General features: G+C 37.8%; 1 protein-coding gene across 2 annotated transcripts in view; it reads right to left on the bottom strand.

The window, feature by feature from the left end:
• The window catches only part of LRRC28 (leucine rich repeat containing 28), a 176016-nt gene that overhangs the window by 112938 nt on the left and 44262 nt on the right, over positions 1–18816 (bottom strand). For both annotated transcript variants that reach the window (XM_032391224.1, XM_032391223.1), the window contains exons 4-5: positions 6782–6819; positions 5727–5864 (exon numbers count right to left, since the gene is read on the bottom strand). In XM_032391224.1, coding sequence (XP_032247115.1) covers positions 5727–5864; positions 6782–6819 — 176 coding nt within the window. The remainder of the gene's footprint in view (positions 1–5726; positions 5865–6781; positions 6820–18816) is intronic.

Here is an 18816-nt window from a genome sequence, read left to right as displayed (position 1 = left end):
ATATTCTTCAAAAATAAAGACAGTTTTGCATAAAGAAAACTGAGACAGTTGATTGCCGGAGGACCTGCACTACAAGGAGTACTTCAGGCTGAAGAGAAATGATACCAAATAGAAAATACATCCACGTGAAAGAATGAAGAGCATGGGTAATAGTAAATATATGGGTTAAAAACAAAGAATATCTTTTTTATTATCTTGATTTCCTTTAAAGACAATTGACTGTTGCAAAATTGACACTATATTGTAGGGCTCATAACATATAGAAAAAAATACTATATAAGAACACAAGGAGGGTAAATGGAAGTATACTACTGGGAAGAGTCTTACAATTTATATTAAGTGGTACAACATCCTAAGTAAACTGTAATAAGTATACATATATGCATATATATATATAGAAACATATATATCCATAAAAAGCCTTACACAAGGGGTGCCTGGGTGGCTCAGTCGTTAAGCGTCTGCCTTCGGCTCAGGTCATGATCCCAGGGTCCTGGGATCGAGCCCCGCATCGGGCTCCCTGCTCCATGGGAAGCCTGCTTCTCCCTCTCCCATTCCCCCTGCTTGTGTTCCCTCTCTCGCTGTGTCTCTCTCTGTCAAATAAATAAATAAAATCTTAAAAAAAAAAAAAAAAGGCTTACACAAGAATGTTTAATATTAGCTGTATTCATCACAGTCCAAAGTTAGAAGAAACCCATATGTCCATCAAGAGGGAAAAAAATATATGAGCTGTATATTCAAACATTTGAATACTACCCTGCAAATTATAGAAGAATGGACTACAGATACATGTAAGAGAATGGATGCATCTTGAATATATGGCTCCACTTATATTATGTTCAACAGCAGATCCCATTAATCTGTGGTCACAGAAATCAGAAGAGTGTTCACCTATAGCAAACAGACTGGAAGAGACATGAGAGTACTCTCTGGGGTAATGGAAATGTTCTATATCTTGACAAAGATGCTGATTACATGGGTATGTATGTTTGTCAAAACTCAGAATTGTACATCTGTGCATTTCACTATATGTAAATTTTACCTCAATTAAAAAAACAAAAATATGAAGAACAAAAATTAAAAGAAAAATACAAGAGGGTCTTCAAGGATAACTGTTCAAGTTCGGTGTTGGGTATATGGGGGTTCATCATTCTATTCTGTCTACTTTTGTATTTCAAATTTTCCATAATAAAAAGTTTTTTAAAAGCAAAGGCAATAATAATGTATTAATACATTTAAGTTAATGTATTGTACAGTGTATTATTAATACACAATAATATTTTGTATATTTGAAATTTACTAAGGGAGTAGATCTCAAGTGTTCTCAACACACATACGGTAACTGCAGGAGGTGATGGGTATGTTACTTAGTTTCACTGTGGTAATCATTTCACACTGTATACACATTTCAAAAAAACATGTTGCATACCTTAAAAATATGATTTTTATGTGTGAAAAATAAAGATCAAAAATAAAAATTTTAAATATCACAGTAAAAAAAATATTCATTTAACCTCTTCCTTACGGTATTTGGATACAAACCTACAAAACTCATTGCCAAACAAAATACAAAGTTATTAAAATAGTAATTTTTTAAAAGGGGAATGAGGCCTGCTCAGAAAAAATACTTCAAGATTCCAAAGTTCTTATACCATAAACCATGACTTCAATAATTTTAGCCAGGGAGATTTTTTTGAGTGATGATTATTTATTCCTCTTGGAACCAGTTAAATCCATATTATTAAATTAGCCTTATCTTTCAGGCTGGCTTATGGACTAAGTCAGGAAGATATTTAAAGCAGGTGTATCAAGAACCTCTCTTCAGTCCAAAGTGCGTGTCTGTCCGAGTTCATTGGAGCCCCATGCATAGATGACTCAGAGCTACCACCTGGGTGTTCTCTGGTCAGTGCTCCGTTGCCAGTATCCGTACCTCTGGGGCTGAGGCTTTCTCTACAGAAGGCCGCTGCCCCGCCACGTGTGTAGGGACAACAAGTACCCCCGCATCTAAGCAACTCTGAACCAATACTTTTTGGGAGTTGATGTTCAAATGCTTAGGCCTCCCAACACTTGAGCAGGATGATTTCTTGTGTTTTACACAGGATTAAGCTCTCAGTGCCCACTATGGTGGCTGGTGGAGGAGTTTAGAGCATGCCACCCCAAAATATGCCAGTCTGGCATATTAATTATTTTGAGTTAAAGGCGCTGAAAACTGGCAGATGCAAGAAGGCACTTTGACCTTCCCTTCCTAAAAGCACAAAATAAAATTCCCATGTAAAAGGTGTCTTCCTTGTACCAGGAGGAAGGAAGACATTCTTATCACCAGAGATGGAGAGTAGAGGCCAAGGGAGATCTTAACAAACCAACCTCGTTAAACAACCCTTACATTCCTAGTCACTGTTTCACAATTAACTGCCCTAAGCCAAACCCCTTTGTCTTACCACATTTTCACAACTACTACTCTTTGTCCAACCTAGTGTATAGGTGTTTGGCTTTAACTGCTTCTTTGGGTCTTCATTTTTCTGATAAAGCTTCCTTTGCACAGGTAAAAATTACTAAATAAAATTTGTATACTTTTCTCCTGTTGATCAGTCTTAATTCTCCTGCTGATCTGTTAGTTAATTCTTGGGCCCAGCTGGAGACCCTAAGAGTGCAGAGGAAAAATTGTACCTCCCCTACACTGGCTTAGTAACATACTCTAATCTGTCTCTACATTCCTCTATCCTGTCACCACTTCACACCAGTGTTCTCTGTTCCTCCCAAAAAACTACCTGTGCTCAGTGGGGGTGGGGGTGGGGGGACATCTAAGAAAAAGGGTGCAAAGAATGTTGTAGAGCTATCTTAATAAGCACAAAGCCTATGGGCCTTAAGGACACAACCAGTGATTGGGATACTAAAGAAAACTTAGTAAGTCTCTGCCTCCATCTTCTCTCTGTATATCCGCTTCATCTTTCTTCCTTTTTCTGTTTCCCAGTCTGCGTGGCTACTTCCCAGCACCTCTCAAGATTACACAGCATTGTGCAATAGCCCAGAGAGAAAAAGAGACTGATTTTTTTTTCCCATTTCCCCTGATGTCTCTTACTTTCTCTCCTTCTCCCCCACCAGCCTCTTCCAAAATTCCCAGGATAAGAACTGTTCTGCTTGCATCAGGTACCCACACCAGCACTAATCAACTGTAGAGATAAAGCCATGTCACAAGGAAGGAAAATGGCAGTATGTTCAACCTAACAGAATGGGGGAAAGGGACATCCCAGAAAATGGGTCCCATCCACATGGCTGCTACCAGGTAGGTATTGGCAGACAACTCAACAGAATCAACCATATGAGTCATGGATGTGGTGGAGAAACTGTTGAAAACACTAGACCTTCTCCACAGCAACACGGACATACTCATAAATATCAAACTATGTGCAAATTTCAGGGCATTCATGAAACCCGTATAATTCATTCTTAGAGCCTAATCTTAAAACTCTCTATATATGCATCTGGATTTTTCAAATGTGTCAGATTTTTCAAATACTGGTATAAAATTTTTCAAAATTTTAAATATTGAGAATGAAATTATATTCGAAGGCTTTTCAACTACAACAAATGCACATATGAAATGTTAAGTCTTTCAAGAAGTAGAAGTCTATACATAATAGCCTGGACTAGGTAGAAGGGGCTAACAATCAAATATCAACTGGTGTCTATTGTCATCAAATAGAGATAACACGGGAGTCCCTCACTTTTTTTTTTTCTAACCACACTTAGACTACTTTCCCATTGTATATGCCCAACATGATCAGAAACCTGGGGGATATGTACCTAGCCCCTCAGCCATTCAAATCATAACATATGAAATTACCTCATAAAGAGATAGATAAAGTGAATCAAATAATGAGTAAGGTCTAGTCCACTGCTACTGATGATGGCCTAGAAAGAAAAAAATCTATACATGGCTCAGTCAAAAGTTTCTATTCAAAGTACAGCTATTACCGTATATAATTTTACCCAAAACAGACAAAACCAAACATATACAACAGACGAAAGCTATGGAAATAAAACCAGCAGTAAATGCTTAAAATCTATTATGCAACACGTGAGATATAAATTAAAAATTAGATGCAAGCAGTCAGAAAACCTATACCCTTCACTGGTTATTAGGAAGCAGTCAATGATATTAGTAGCACATCCTTAACCTCTAAGTATATAATGGAAGGAAATGACCACATTCTACCACAAAATGCTCTTATATTACAGGAAAAAACAGAATAAAAGAACAATGGTTTAACAGAAGTGTATATTTCTCATATGCTCTTTAAGTATATATAAAAAGGGGCTTCTGAATACAGTATTATATCCATGTATCTTGATTTTACAATAGATCTTATAGAAGTTTCATATATGAAAATATGAAAACCCAAAGTATTATCTTTACTGATACATTTCCTAGGCAATCTCCAAAAGAGAATCTAATTTCCTGAGTATCTGAATATATAAACCTGATGAAAGCTAGAATGATAAAACACCACTGAGCCTGATTTCATACAATAAACTCTAAAAGAAAGATAAGATTCCTACACCATATTGAAATTTTTGTATTAACTATCATTGGAAAATGTAAGACAGTAATTATATAGGGCTAAAGAATTTTTTAACCAGACTGTACTATTTTTGTAAATAATACTGAACCTATATTATTAAGGCCAGCACACAAAGTTTAAAAATTAATGAGTTACTGTGTTTCACTTAGAAATGTTTGTACTTAAAAGACTTTAGAGAAAGTCTTTTTTATATCACAAAGAAATATTATAGACTTTTTCATTCATGGGTTAAGCATGAGTAGTTTTTATCATTCTCATGTGACCCTGAAGTTCCACAGCAGGTAGTAATTTGTAATTTTGGTTGAGTCACACATTTCACCTGGATACACTAAGACACTGGTTGGTGTTCATGAGTTACTAAGTAGAAATAATCTTCGACAATGTGACATCTGCATTTTTCTCTGCTCATTCTTGAATGCAAAGTAACTTTCACATAATATTTAAGGCACAAGTTTTTAAATTTTTTTAACATACTTCACTTTTTTTTAAATATGGGAAATGACATATGACAGAATTTGCAAACGTGTGGATTCACAAAGGAAGGCCCCTTTATGCCCCTTGTAAGAAAGTCAGCGGGTTTAATGGTAGCTCAAGAGAATGCAGAATGTCAGTACTATACATATGTACATCACATTCTAGGAGGATGTTCAGTAGGCAGAACTGACAATTAGTTCTAGGATTCAAACTTAAATTCTACTATGAAATTCTAGTAAGATTAAATCAAAATTACTGTACATCATTTACCTCACTAGAGAATGACAGAAAACACTGTATTTCCTTTTTGGGTACTAAAATGATTACATCATGCGAAGTTCATCTAAATTCTCTTATGTAAAATATCCAGAACTGAATTACCTTTTTGTACAAATATTTCACCAGAGGAGTGACTTGAAGGGGCACTGATCACAATGCATAATTGTAGTAATTGTAGCTAAAAACATAAATGCCACCTTTTTATGTCCATATCAGGTAAAAGACCCTTAGACACATTTCACCCACATTCTTTAGTTTCATCTTCAAACAAATGGACCAGCCCATATCACAAATATACCCAAAGCTCACTGCCTAGACACACAGCGAGAAACAGAAATAAAAACAGATTTGTACACAGACACACTATTGTGTGCTACAGACTATGATTACCTGGAGGTAGGAATTGCAGTTGGTTATTAGCTAATCGAAGATGACGTAAAGCTCTCAGACGACCAATTTCTGGGCAAACAATTTCTAAGGCATTGTCACTAAGATCCAAACACTGGAGTTTTACAAGGGATCCAATGGCTTCAAAGAGAAAACAAAGATAAAGGCAAAATTAATTTGACCCAAGTGTTATGACAAATCTTTAACGTAAGTACTGCTAATTATCATATCTTAATACCCCTGCTTCTGTTGCACAAATAGTAAAAACACAGATCAAAGTAAATTTTATAGGAGTGATAAGACTTCAACCTTGATATAAAATATGGTAAGTTAAAAAGCACAAAGAAAAATGTTACACTGTAAAGCACTGCTTGAATAAATAAATGATGAAACGATATATAAGGTCTTTTTGTCTAACCAAAATTCTTAGCTGGATTTATTAAATTTAAAACTTAAAAGAGCGCCTGCGTGGCTCAGTCAGTCGAGTGACCGACTCTTGATTTTGGCTCAGGTCATGATCTCGGGGTTGTGGGATTGAGCCCTGTGTTGGGCTGCACACTTGGAAGGGAGTCAGCTTGAGATTCTCTCTCTCCTTCTCCCTCTGCCCCTCCCCTACACACGTTTGTGCTCTTCTCTCTCTCTCTCTCTAAAATAAATAAATAAATCTTTAAAAAAAAAAATTTTGGGGTGCCTGGCTGGCTCAGTCAGTGGAGTATATGACTCTTGATCTCGGGGTTGTGAGTTCGAGCCTGTGTTGGGTGTACAAAATACTTAAAAAATAATAAAAACAGATTAAAAAATAAACATTTTTTAAATTTATCATTTTATTATTTACCTAACAACAATCTATCCAATAATAATTTACCTAACCATTATAACCATTTTAGACTTACTGTTTATTTAATCAAAATTGTTAACTGAACTTACTAATCTTTGAAACTAATAAAGATGCTTTATAAGTAAAGTTCCCTAATACTCCTAATCAAAATTTGTTCTACTATTATAAAGGAAAGCATAAACTATGGTACCTCCTAACTAAAAATTGGAAGTGGACTTACCTTCTGGAACCACAACTATGTTATTTGAGTGAAGGTACCTGAGGGGAAAGAAGGAAAAAAAAACTTGTTATCATCCAGTACTTTTGCTAGATAACCAATCTGTAAAATGCTCACTTAGAAATTTATCAAATATAAAGGGACCAAAGCTTTCTATCATACCCTAGTCTAAGTGCATGACACAAAACCTGTGGTCATCACAGATAACCAATAGCTCGAGAATGATATTTTATGCTGGAATTGCAAATATTAAACCTATTTACTGATTTAAGTTGTTATTTTAAAATAAAAGCATGCACAATAGATATATTTTGAGGTTTTTTTTTTAAACTTAAAAAACAAATTACTAGTTTTCCTAGTTCATTTTAAAGTGTTCAGGTTTTCAGAAAAACATGTATTGCGTAAAGAAAATCAACACTTATTACGTAAATGAAAATGCAACTTTCAATTTCTAAAGAATAACTTCACAAAATAAATCAAAGCTATTTTCAGCTAATATGCTGACTGAGAACCAAGAATGGAGAGATTAAACACTGATCATTTACAGTATCTGTAAAAATACTCAACTGTCAAGCTACATAATTTATTTCACAGCAAAAGGAATCTCATAAACAAGAATCAAATTCTTTTCTTAAAAAAAAAAAAAAAAGTTACCCCTGCTGACAAGTCCAGACAAGCCTCGTAAATAACACTTTTCCCACTGAAGTATCTTTAGCACACTCTGGTGGAGACTTTATGCAATCAGCAGCAGCCAACTACTCAGAGCAGAACAGTGACAACAGGAGATCACATAATAATTTTAATTTATATCACTGATTTTGAGACAAGAGACCTAGATTTTTTTATATTTTCAAATCTATCATTGTATTTGTTATACCTCATAAATCAATCTTCATAAAGTATTTTTAAAAGAATTTTGTTTTTTTCTACATTTTCTACATTTTTAAGCCTAACATCAAATGTTCAAATGTCACTGACACAAAATAAGAAAGACACAAAAGTAATGCATTAAATAGATTTTGTGTAGGTATTAACCTGCTGGGTCTACACAATTTAAACAATTATTCCATTCTATCATATATTTTATTCCTTGCTTTGTGTATATAAAATGATTTCACATTTTAAAATCAATATTCTTTAAGCATTAATTTTAGGAAGGAATACCTAACTGCTGTATAGATGACCCTAAAATTTCTTTGGTGCCAAAAGACCATATGTAAATAAATGTGCGAGCACACGCATACGTATACACACATCTGCATTTGTTACACAAAAGCCAGGGTGCCTGGACACCAAAATAAAGAGACAACTGATTTTTCAGTTACCCACAAAATATTTGCCTAAACTCAAGTTCTACATATGCAAAAGGACCTGAAAATGAATGCCCAAATCAAAACATGAACTAAAGTGCTCATTGTTATGAAGGAAATTAAAAAATATATTTTAACACATTAAATTTACCTACACTAAAATCAAGATACAGTCTACAGAAAGAATAGAATATTCCCAATCTAACTACAAAACATAGGTGTGCTGGGCCATCCCTACCAAGTCAAACACCATCTCAACTCCTCAAGTTATTCTGATGTGCTAGTGATAATCATCACTGGTGGGATGGATCAGAAAACAGGCTCTGGAGCCGGAATGAGTGCACCTCAGTAGCCATGTGCCCAAGGGAAAATTACTCAACTTCTCCCTTGCATAATCTATAGAAGGAGAGAATAATAACACCAACAACATCAGGATACTGTAAGGATTAAATGAATCAATAAATGTAAAGCTCTTAGAACAGAGCACCATGAATGCCACTGTTATTGTTATACTTATTACAGTTATTGTGAGTCATCTATAATCAAAGGTTTAGCAATTTTAAGTCTCTTTACTTGTTTTTTGTAATTTCAAAGTAGTTGAAATGTTGGTGTTTCAACATGACTAGTTTTCATCATGTTCTCCTACAGTGCAGGAGCTTTCATTCATTGCTGGCAGGAATGCAAAACAATACGGTCACGTTGGAAAGTAGTTTGGCAGTTTTCTTAATAAAATTAGATATAGACATTTACTTAATAGTGATATGCCAATGTCAGCTTCTTATTTTTGACAAATGTATCATGGAATTTTAAGATATTAACAACAGGAGAAACTGGGTGAGAGATGTCTAGAACTCTGTACTCTCTTTACAACTTTTCTATAAATATAAAATTGTTCCAAAATAAAGAAGTTGATTTTTTTTTAATTAAAAGAACAGGGCTTTTATTTCCAGCCATGATGGAATATTAGGGACCAGATTTACCTGGCTGCTATAAGCAACAGGAAAATTGGATGTAATACATGAAACAATTATTTTCAGATATAAAAAACAGGCAATTAGGATGTTACCTGAGAAAGAAGAAACAAGGCAAGCCACACAATGTCCCTAGCTTTCTACCTGGAAGCAAACTGTGAACTGTGGTACATAAATGGGATCCCAAACAAAGTATGTAAGTCTCACTGACTTATAGAGACACAAGTCAGAATTCAGGGAAACTGAGGCAGCTGGAAGTTGTGGGGTAGCGGGCTGGAGTTCTGGAGGAGAGGATGCTACAGGGGAAAAAAAAAAAAACCTTTAAAAATTTAAGTAAGGATACTTTGACTCATTGCTGAATTCTAAAATGTAGCCTAGGCAAAAAGTGATGGAAAACCTATCAGCTGAGGGGTCCACAGAGCTCACAGAGGGCTGGAGGCATTTAAGTTCTGAGCAGCAAGTGTACCAAGTCCTTGTTGATTATTTGGCACGTTCAAATCAGATCCTATAAAGGCCATGCCCTAGTTACAGGGCTAAACTACCCCTAAAAGGTTACTCTAGACCTGTCCTAATGAAATGTAAACACAAGCCATGAAAGGATCAAACTAAATTGCAAATAACCTCATGCCAGAATAAAGCACAAGAAAAAGAAAGACAACAAAGTCTAGGGATCAGCAATGTAAAACTTATAAGGTCCAGCATCCAATCAAAAAGTATTAGACATGCCAATAAATCATGAAAACGTGACCAATAACCATGATTTAAAAGAGTCAACACCAGTAGATCCAGTAGAACAGAGACAATAAAATCAGCAAACAAGGACTAAGAACAACTATAAAAAGTATATTCAGGCATTTAAAGCAAAATATGAACATTGCAAGAGAAGTGTTAAGGTATGAAGAAGAACCAAACAGAACTTCTATAGATCAAAAATACAATGAACAAAGTGAAAGCTTCACTAGGTGGGGTTAACAGCAAATTAGATATTGAAGACAGGGAAATACAATTTGTCCATGCTGAAGCACATAGAAGAAAAAAAGACTGAAAAGAGTGTCAGTGATTAGGCGAAAGTATTAAACAATCTAACAAACATGTAAGAGTCCTGGAAACAGGGACCAGAGAGAGGAGTACAGAAATAAATATCTGAACAAATAATGTCCAAAAATTGCTAAATTTGATGAAAACTATAAAGACAAACCCAAGAAGCTCAATGAATGTGAAGCATAAGAAAAAAGGAAACCACAACAAGGTATATCAAAATCAAATCCCTGAAAAACAGTGTAAAAATAAAAATCTTCAAAGTAGCCTAAGGAAAAAAATACATTACATGCAGAGAAACAAATATAAGAAAGATAGCAGATGTCGCTTCAGAAACAATACAAGCCAGAAGATAATGAACATCATGAAAGTGCTGAAAGACAAAAAAAAAGTCATCAAGAATTCTAATTTCAGAAGACCTAAACAAAACTTCAAAACTATGAAGATGAATGTAAAACAAAAACTATAAGACTTTCAGAGAAAAAACTAATATGAGATTTTTCTCACAGGAGAAAACCTTCAGGGCCTAAGGCTAGACAAGGAGTTCTTAGAATTGACACTAAAAACATGATACATAAAAGCAAAACTTGATAAACTGGACCTCATCAAAAGGTAAAACTTTTGCTCTGCAAAGAACATAAAGAGGATGAAAAGCCAAATTACACATTGGGAGAAAATATTTGTAAACAACATATACAACAAAGAGCTGGTTTCTATAATATTTAAAAACTCTTAAAACTAAAAATAAATTCAAAAAGAATATGAGCAACAGACACATGTTACTGTAGAAAAGATACAGATAACCAATAAATACTTGAAAAGATGTTCAGTATCATTAACCACTAGAGAAATATAAATGACAGCCACAATGAGAAATGAGAACAAGCACATCTTGCTGGGGGAGAATGTAAAAAGGTGCAGCCAACCTGGAAAATTATTTGGCAATTTCTTAGGAAGCTACAAATCCAGAGCAAAAGTGAAAGAGTAAGGACCTCTAAAAATTCTTTTACATAAAATCAACAAGAATATTGGCAAAAATGGTAAGAAGCTTATGTACACAACTGTGGAAATTAACCAAAGTTATAGAGGGAGGGTTAATTTAAGAAACATGACAAAATCTCAATAAGCACAGTGAGCTGTCAACTTTGGGGCATTTTCATTTCCTCTAATTCTATCCCTCACTCTCCAGCTCTGCAGAAGCATGGAAAAAAAACAAAAGCAAAACCAAACAAACCAACAAACAACCTAGCTCCCAATCAAAGTGCAAAGCAGCAGCCAGGCTAACACCTGAAGGGACAGAACCAGGGTAGAGCTCACTCCCAGAGAACTGTCATCATTTGACTTGTTTCATGGTTCCCTGGAAGACCGCACTTGCTATACTATTTTTAATTGGATCTGACTAGAAACTTGCCTTTTCCCCAGTTGAAACAAATTATGGGCAATTGTTTAACTTCACAGCCACCTGAGCCAATAGATAACAGCTGGAGCAAACAAGAGACAACCAAAAACTTTAAATGGAAAAGTTGGGTAAGATGTCAATAGGAGCTCTGAAAGCTCTGGCATATTTCTGGAAATTAGAAGGTCTAAGGCAGGTCCAGAAATGTGCAAATGCGCAGGAAAGTGTTGAAAAGACCCTAAGCAATCACCTCTGCTGAACTTGAGGCTCCTACATAAGCAAGCAAAGGCTAAGGCAAAATTGTCAAATGCCAAGCTGAGAGGTGGAGGCCTGCCGCCACACAAAAACAAAGCTCCTCAGCAAAGACTGGGAGACTTACTGGATTCAGGCAGCTAAGGAAATATCTACCTAATCATTAGTTGACAACTAAGGTAACTGAGAAGATACTTAAAAAATAATAATAATAAAGAAAAAAGAAAAGGAAAAGAACGGAGAGAACTCTTTCAACTCATTCTATGAGGCCAATATTACCTTGATACCAAAACCAAAGACATCACAAGAAGACCACAGACCAATTTCCCTTAAGAATACAGAAGCAGGGGCACCTGGGTGGCTCGGCTGGTTAAGCGACTGCCTTTGGCTCAGGTCATGATCCTGGAGTCCTGGGATCAAGTCCCATATCGGGCTCCCTGCTCAGCGGGTAATCTGCTTCTCCCTCTGACCCTCCCCCCTCTCATGCTCTCTCTCTCTCTCTCTCATGCTCTCTCTCTCAAATAAATAAAATAAAATCTTAAAAAAAAAACAAGCAAAGTTCCTCAACAATATACTAGTAAGTCAAATGTAGCAACACATAAAAAGGATTATATTCCACGACCAAATGGGATTTACCCCCACTGATGCAAGGTTGGTTCCTTCAACATACAAGCATCAATCAATGTAATACACCATATTAACAGAATAAAGAAAAAAAAATGTTATCATCTCAACAGATGAAAAAAAGACCATTTGACAAAATCAAACACTCTTTTGTGTGAAAAACACTCAAGAAACAAGCAGTAGAAGGGAATTTCCTCAATTACATAGAGGGTACCTATGAAAAATCTAAAGCTATCATCATCATGAATGGCAAAAGACCGAAAGCTTTTCCCCTAACATTAGGCAGGAGCAACACAAAGATATCTGGTCTCACCACATTTATTCAACATTCTATGTTATAGCCAAGGAAGTTAAGCAAGAAAAAGAAATAATAGGGATATAGATTGGAAAGTAAGAAATAAAGCTACTGGGGTGCCTGGGTGGCTCAGTCAGTTAAGCATCTGCCTTCGGCTCAGGTCATGATTTCAGGGTCCTGGGATTGAGCCTCAAGTCAGGCTCCCTGCTCACAGGGAACCTGCTTCTCCCTCTTCTCCCTGCTCATGCTATCTCTCTCTCTCTCAAATAAATAAAATCTTAAAGAAAGAAAGCTATCTTCATTGACAGATGACATGATCTTGTATATGGAAAATCCTAAGGAATCCGCCAACAGAAAAAAAAAAGAGTTAATAAATGAGTTCAGCAAGATTGAAGAATAAAAGACCAACATACAAAAATCACTTGCATTTTTATATACTAGACAATGAGTAATTCTAACATGAATTAAGAAAATCATTCTATGTATAATAAAATCAAAAAGAATAAATACTAAGGAATAAATTTAACAAAAGAAATTCAAGATTTTTACACTGAAAAGTATTCAATGTTCAAACAAAAGAATGTTGAAAGAAACTGAAGACCTGAATAGAAAGACATCTCACATTCATAGATTAGAAGATACAATATTATTAAGATGGCAACACTCTACATATTGATCTAAAGATTCAATGCAATCGCTATCATCAATCACAGATGACTTTTTTCTTTAATAACTTGACAAGCAGATGTTAAAACTCACATGGAAATGCAAGGGATGAAGAGCTAAAATAATTTTGAAAAACAAGAATAATGTTGGAATCACACTTCTCAATTTCAAAACTTACTATGAAGCTACAGTAATCAAGTTTGTGTGCTACTGGCAAAAAGATAGACATATAGATCAATGGAATAAAATTGAGAATCCAGAAATTTGCCCACATGTCCATGGCCAGATGATTTTTGACAAAGGTGCTGAAATAATTCAATGGAGAAAGAGTATGCTTTCCAATGATTGTACTAAGATATTTGGACCTGCACACGCAAAACAGAAGTTAGGCCTTTATATTGCAGTATATGCAAAAATTAACTCAAAATGGATCAAAGACCTAAATGCAAGAGCTAAAATTATACAACTTGAGTAAGAAAAAGTTAAATTAAATCTTCATGATGATGGATTAAAAACAGTTTCTTAGATATGATACCAGAACACAAGCTGCCAGATAAAAAATTATCAAGAAAGTGAAAAGATAAACCACAGAATGGGAGAAAATATTTGAAAAGCATGTATCTGATGAAGTATCAAATATATAAAGCATTCAAGTATATAAATATCTCAAATATATAAAGCTATCTCAAATATATAAAACAAATATCTAAAGCACTCAAATATATAAAGAACTCTTAAAACTCAACAATAAAAAGACAAATATTATAATTTTAAAATGGACAACAGATTTGAATAGACATTCCTCCAAAGAAATAAACAAATAGCCAGTAAACCCATGAAAAGACATCATTAATCAGAAAAATATATATCAAAATTTTGGTACCAATTCACACCTACTAGGATGACTATAATCAAAAGGAGAGATAACAAATGTTGATGAGGATGTGGAGAAATTAGGATCCTCACATATTGTTTGTGGAACTGTAAAATGATGCAGCTTTGGAAAACAGTTTGGCAGTTCCTCAAAAGATGAAACAGAGTTAGCACTGCAATTCCACTCCTAGGTATAAACCCTAAAGAACTGAAAATACATGTTGATACATAAACTCCTACATGAATGTTCACACCTGCATTCACACTTGCCAAAATGTGTGAAAACTGAAATGTCTATCAAATAAAGACTGGATAAACAAAACATGGTATAGCCATGCAATGGAATATTACACATCCATAAAAAAGAATGAATTCTGAAACATGCTATGACATAGATGAAGCCTGAAAACATGCAATGTTAAAGCAGCAAGACCTAAAAAGCCACATATTGTATGATTCCATTTACATGAAATGTCCCGGACAGCATAGCCATAGAAATAGAAGGCAGATCACTGATCACCAAGGAGTTATTAGGGATTGAAGGAAGAGAGGAATGAATGCTAAATGGGTTTCTTTTGAGGTGATGAAAATGTTCCAGAATTAGAGAGTACTAATGGTTGCTCAACCTTGTGATTATACTAAACACCACTGAATTGTATACTTAGAAGGGCGAATTTTATAGTATGTGAATATATCTCAACAACAACAAAATGAAACATGTAATTACCGTATGACTCAGCAATTGCTGTCTTAGTCATTTATCTCAGAGAAATGAAAACTTATTCACAAAAAAAAACATGTATACAAATGCACCAAGCACCATTATTTATTACAGATAAAAACAAAACCACCAATATGTCCTTCAATGGGTAAACGATTGAAGAATCTGCATTTCATCCATACCATGAAATAGAATTCAGCAACAAAATAATAAAATGATAGAGATGGAGAACAGAGTAGTAATTGCCAAGGTTTGGGGGACAGGAAATGTGATTATAGAAGGGTAGCTCAAACAATCCTTGCAGTGATGAAAGTACTCTCCCCACCTTGACTATGGTAGTGATTACACAAATCTACACGTGTGATAAAACTGCACAGAAAACACACACACACACATACATGAGTACACAGAAAATGATGAACACCAAGTAAGATAACACCAGGGTCAATTTTCTGGTAATGACCTTGTACTATGTTTATGTAAGACGTGAACGGTGCTGGAAACTAGAAAGGTACACAGGATCTTTCTGTATTATTTCTCACAATTACATGAGTAAAAAGTCTAAAAAAAAGGTGGAGAAATAAAGGCTTTATTCAGGTAAACCAAATCTGAGAGAGTAATATCAGAATTAATATAAAACAACTTTTCTTATTTGATAACTTTTCTCATTTTAAATTTCTTTAAATTAACAATCTAAATTCAAAATTAAAATGACTTCTGCCAGTTATCAGTTTAGTCTGTCAGCTCCAAATCTACCTTCTATGCCTGCTAGAGCTGGATCCTGTCAACCCGTCTCCTTTGTCAACTGGCCTAATGTTAGGTTGTCAAAAGAGGGCACTGGAGTGACGCTGCCAGATGACAGCCGCAGGAAGGCCCTCCCTTCTGGGGACAGCTCCCCTTCAATTGTTTATTTAGCACAGGGGCCAAGGCCCAGAAGCACTCACCTCAGCAGCCCTCTTGGAAAACCTCAAGCCACATTCTCCAGCTATGAACTCCCCACCCAGCTCTGTGGCAGTTCTTGGCAGCACAGTCAGGCCACACTCTCCCCATCCAGCAATGTGCCACTACAGACCAGCTTCAACCAGCCTCAGGCAACGGTCTTACCACCCTGTGGCCACTTCTGTGGTAGTTCTGCTCACACTTCAGTCAACTCTCTCCCTGCTAGCCAGGCTGCTTCTACAGACCAGCTCTAGACTACCAAAACCTTCCTGCAACAGTGAGCTGGTATCACAGAGCAGATCCAGCCTAAACCATCCGGCAGGCGCCTTTACCACCAGCAGGCTGTATGTTTTTGTGGCAGCCAGACCTCCACTGAAGAGGTCTAAATATCAGCCTAGGGGATGGAGCTCTCCTAAGCCATTAGTCCTTTCATTACCTACTTTCCCTCTGCCCAAAAGTAATACCTGCTTTTTGTACTTACTAATTCTGAATACCATAGAGTCCTCTTATCCCCTTTTAGTAGCTAATAATATTTTACTAGTCAGCAATTCTTTATATTAATTTTCCCTGTTTAAGCTACAGGTATGGTTTCTATCTCCTAACTGGACCCTGACTGACATACACATGATAAGTACATATATATGTATACTGACAGATACCTACAAACACACATATGCATAAGACATACAATAGCACAAAGAATGAAGTATTGATGTAAGGTTCCTATGTTACATGTGAAATGGTATATTATGTGAAGGTAGACTGTAACAGGTTAAAGAAGCACAATATAAACCTTAAAACATTGAAATAGACTTAATAAGCCAATAGTGGTAGTAAAATGGGATCCTACATAACACTAAAATAATTATAAAGAAAGAAAGAGGGAAAAAATAAACAACAGCTGAGACAAATAGAACACAAGTTGTAAGATGGTTGACTTAAACTCAATCATATCAGTAATCACATTAAATGGAACATGATCTAAACACTCCAGTTAGGGGGCGGAGCAAGATGGCGGAGGAGTAGGAGACCTGGATTTCGCCCAGTCTCAGGAATTCAGCTGGATAGAAACCAAACCATTCTGAACACCTACGAACTCAACAGGAGATGGAAGAAAAGAATAGCAACAACTCTCTGAACAGAAAAGCGACCACTTTCTGGAAGGTAGGACGTTCGAAGTGAATCCGAGGCGATATTCAGGAGGATAGATGGTGGGGGAGGGGGCCTCTGACGACAGCTTCTGGCAAGTGATGGAGCCGCGGAGCACAAAATCGGGACTTTTAGAAGTCGGCTCCGCTGAGGGACGTCACTCCAGTGGCTAAGCAGGGGTTGGAAACCTCGTGGGACAGTGTGGGTCACAGAAAGACCGGGGGTGCCTGAGTGCGGCAGAGCTCCCAGGTATCGGAGCGGGGAAGCCGGCTGCAGAGACGGAGCCGAGGCGCGGGCTCTCAGCTCGGGGTTGCCATAGACCGTGATCCACCGCACAGTCGGGCCCCTGCTCCTCCAGCAGGGACCCAACAAGCAGCAGATCCGGGGAGACTCCCCTTCCTCCCCTGGGAGGAGCAGCGCAGGAGTGCAGCGTGGGGATCTGCTGGGTTTGGAGACTCCACACGGGGTCGGGTGCCAGAGATAGAAACGCGCAGTCACAGGCCGGGTGAGCACGGAGTGCGGCCGGAGACCGGGGAGATGGGAGTAACTGACTGCTTTTCTCTGAGGGCGCACTGAGAAGCGGGGCCCCGAGTTCTTGGCTCCTCCGGGGCGGAGATTGGGAGGCTGCCATTTTCACTCTCGGCCTCCAAAGCTGTACGGAAAGCTTGCAGGGAACAAAGGCTCCCGAGAGCACACCCAAGCAGATTACTTAGCTTGGACCAGCAAGGGCAGGGCAATTCCGCCTCCGGCAAAGACATTTGGGAACCACAGCAACAGGCCCCTCCCCCGGAAGATCAGCAAGACCAGCCAGCCAAGACCAAGTTTACCGATCAATGAGAACGGCAGAACTCCAGCGTTAGGGGAATACTGCACATAGAATCCATGGCTTTTTTACCATGATTCTTCAGTCTTTCAAAGTTAATTTTTTTCAACTGTCTTTTTTTTTTAAATTTTTCTTTTTCCCTTTTTCAACCAACATCTTATCAATCCTTTAAAAAAAATTTTTTTTGGGGGGCGGAGCAAGATGGCAGAGGAGTAGGAGACCTGGATTTCGTCTCCTCTCAGGAATTCAGCTGGATAGGGATCAAACCATTCTGAACACCTACAAACTCAACAGGAGATCGAAGAAAAGAATAGCAACAACTCTCTGAACAGAAAAACGACCACTTTCTGGAAGGTAGGACGTGCAGAGAAGTGAATCCGAGGCGATACTCGGGAGGATAGACAGCGGGGGAGGGGCCTCCGACGGCCGCTTCTGGCAAGTGATAGAGCCACGGAGCACAAAATCAGAACTTTTAGAAGTCTGCTCCACTGAGGGACGTCACTCTGGTGGCGAAGTGGGGGGTGGGACCCTCGCGGGACAGTGTGGTCTCAGTACCCTCGGGGTCACAGAAAGACTGGGGGTGCCTGAGTGCGGCAGAGCTCCCAGGTATCAGAGCAGGGAAGCCGGCTGCAGAGACGGAGCCCAGGCACGGGCTCTCAGCTCGGGGTTGCTATAAACCGTGATCCGCGGCACAGTCGGGCCACTGCTCCTCCAGCAGGGACCCAACAAGCGGCAGATCCGGGGAGACTCACCTTCTTCCCCCGGGAGGAGCGGTGCGGGAGCGCACCGCGGGGATCTGCTAGGTTTGGAGACTCCACCCGGGGTCGGGTGCCAGATAGAAAGGCGCGGTCACAGGCCGGGTGAGCGCGGAGTGTGGCCGGAGACCGGGGAGACGGGAGTGACTGACTGCTTTTCTCTGGGGGCTCGCTGAGGAGCGGGACCCCGAGTTCTCGGCTCCGCCGGGGCGGAGACTGGGAGGCC

Source organism: Phoca vitulina, unplaced genomic scaffold (genome assembly GCF_004348235.1).
Source record: "Phoca vitulina isolate PV1807 unplaced genomic scaffold, GSC_HSeal_1.0 scaffold61, whole genome shotgun sequence".
NCBI classification, from domain to species: Eukaryota; Metazoa; Chordata; class Mammalia; order Carnivora; family Phocidae; genus Phoca; species Phoca vitulina.
The sequence above is the reverse complement of the archived record's forward strand: the minus strand, read 5'-3'. Positions and strand labels throughout refer to the sequence as shown.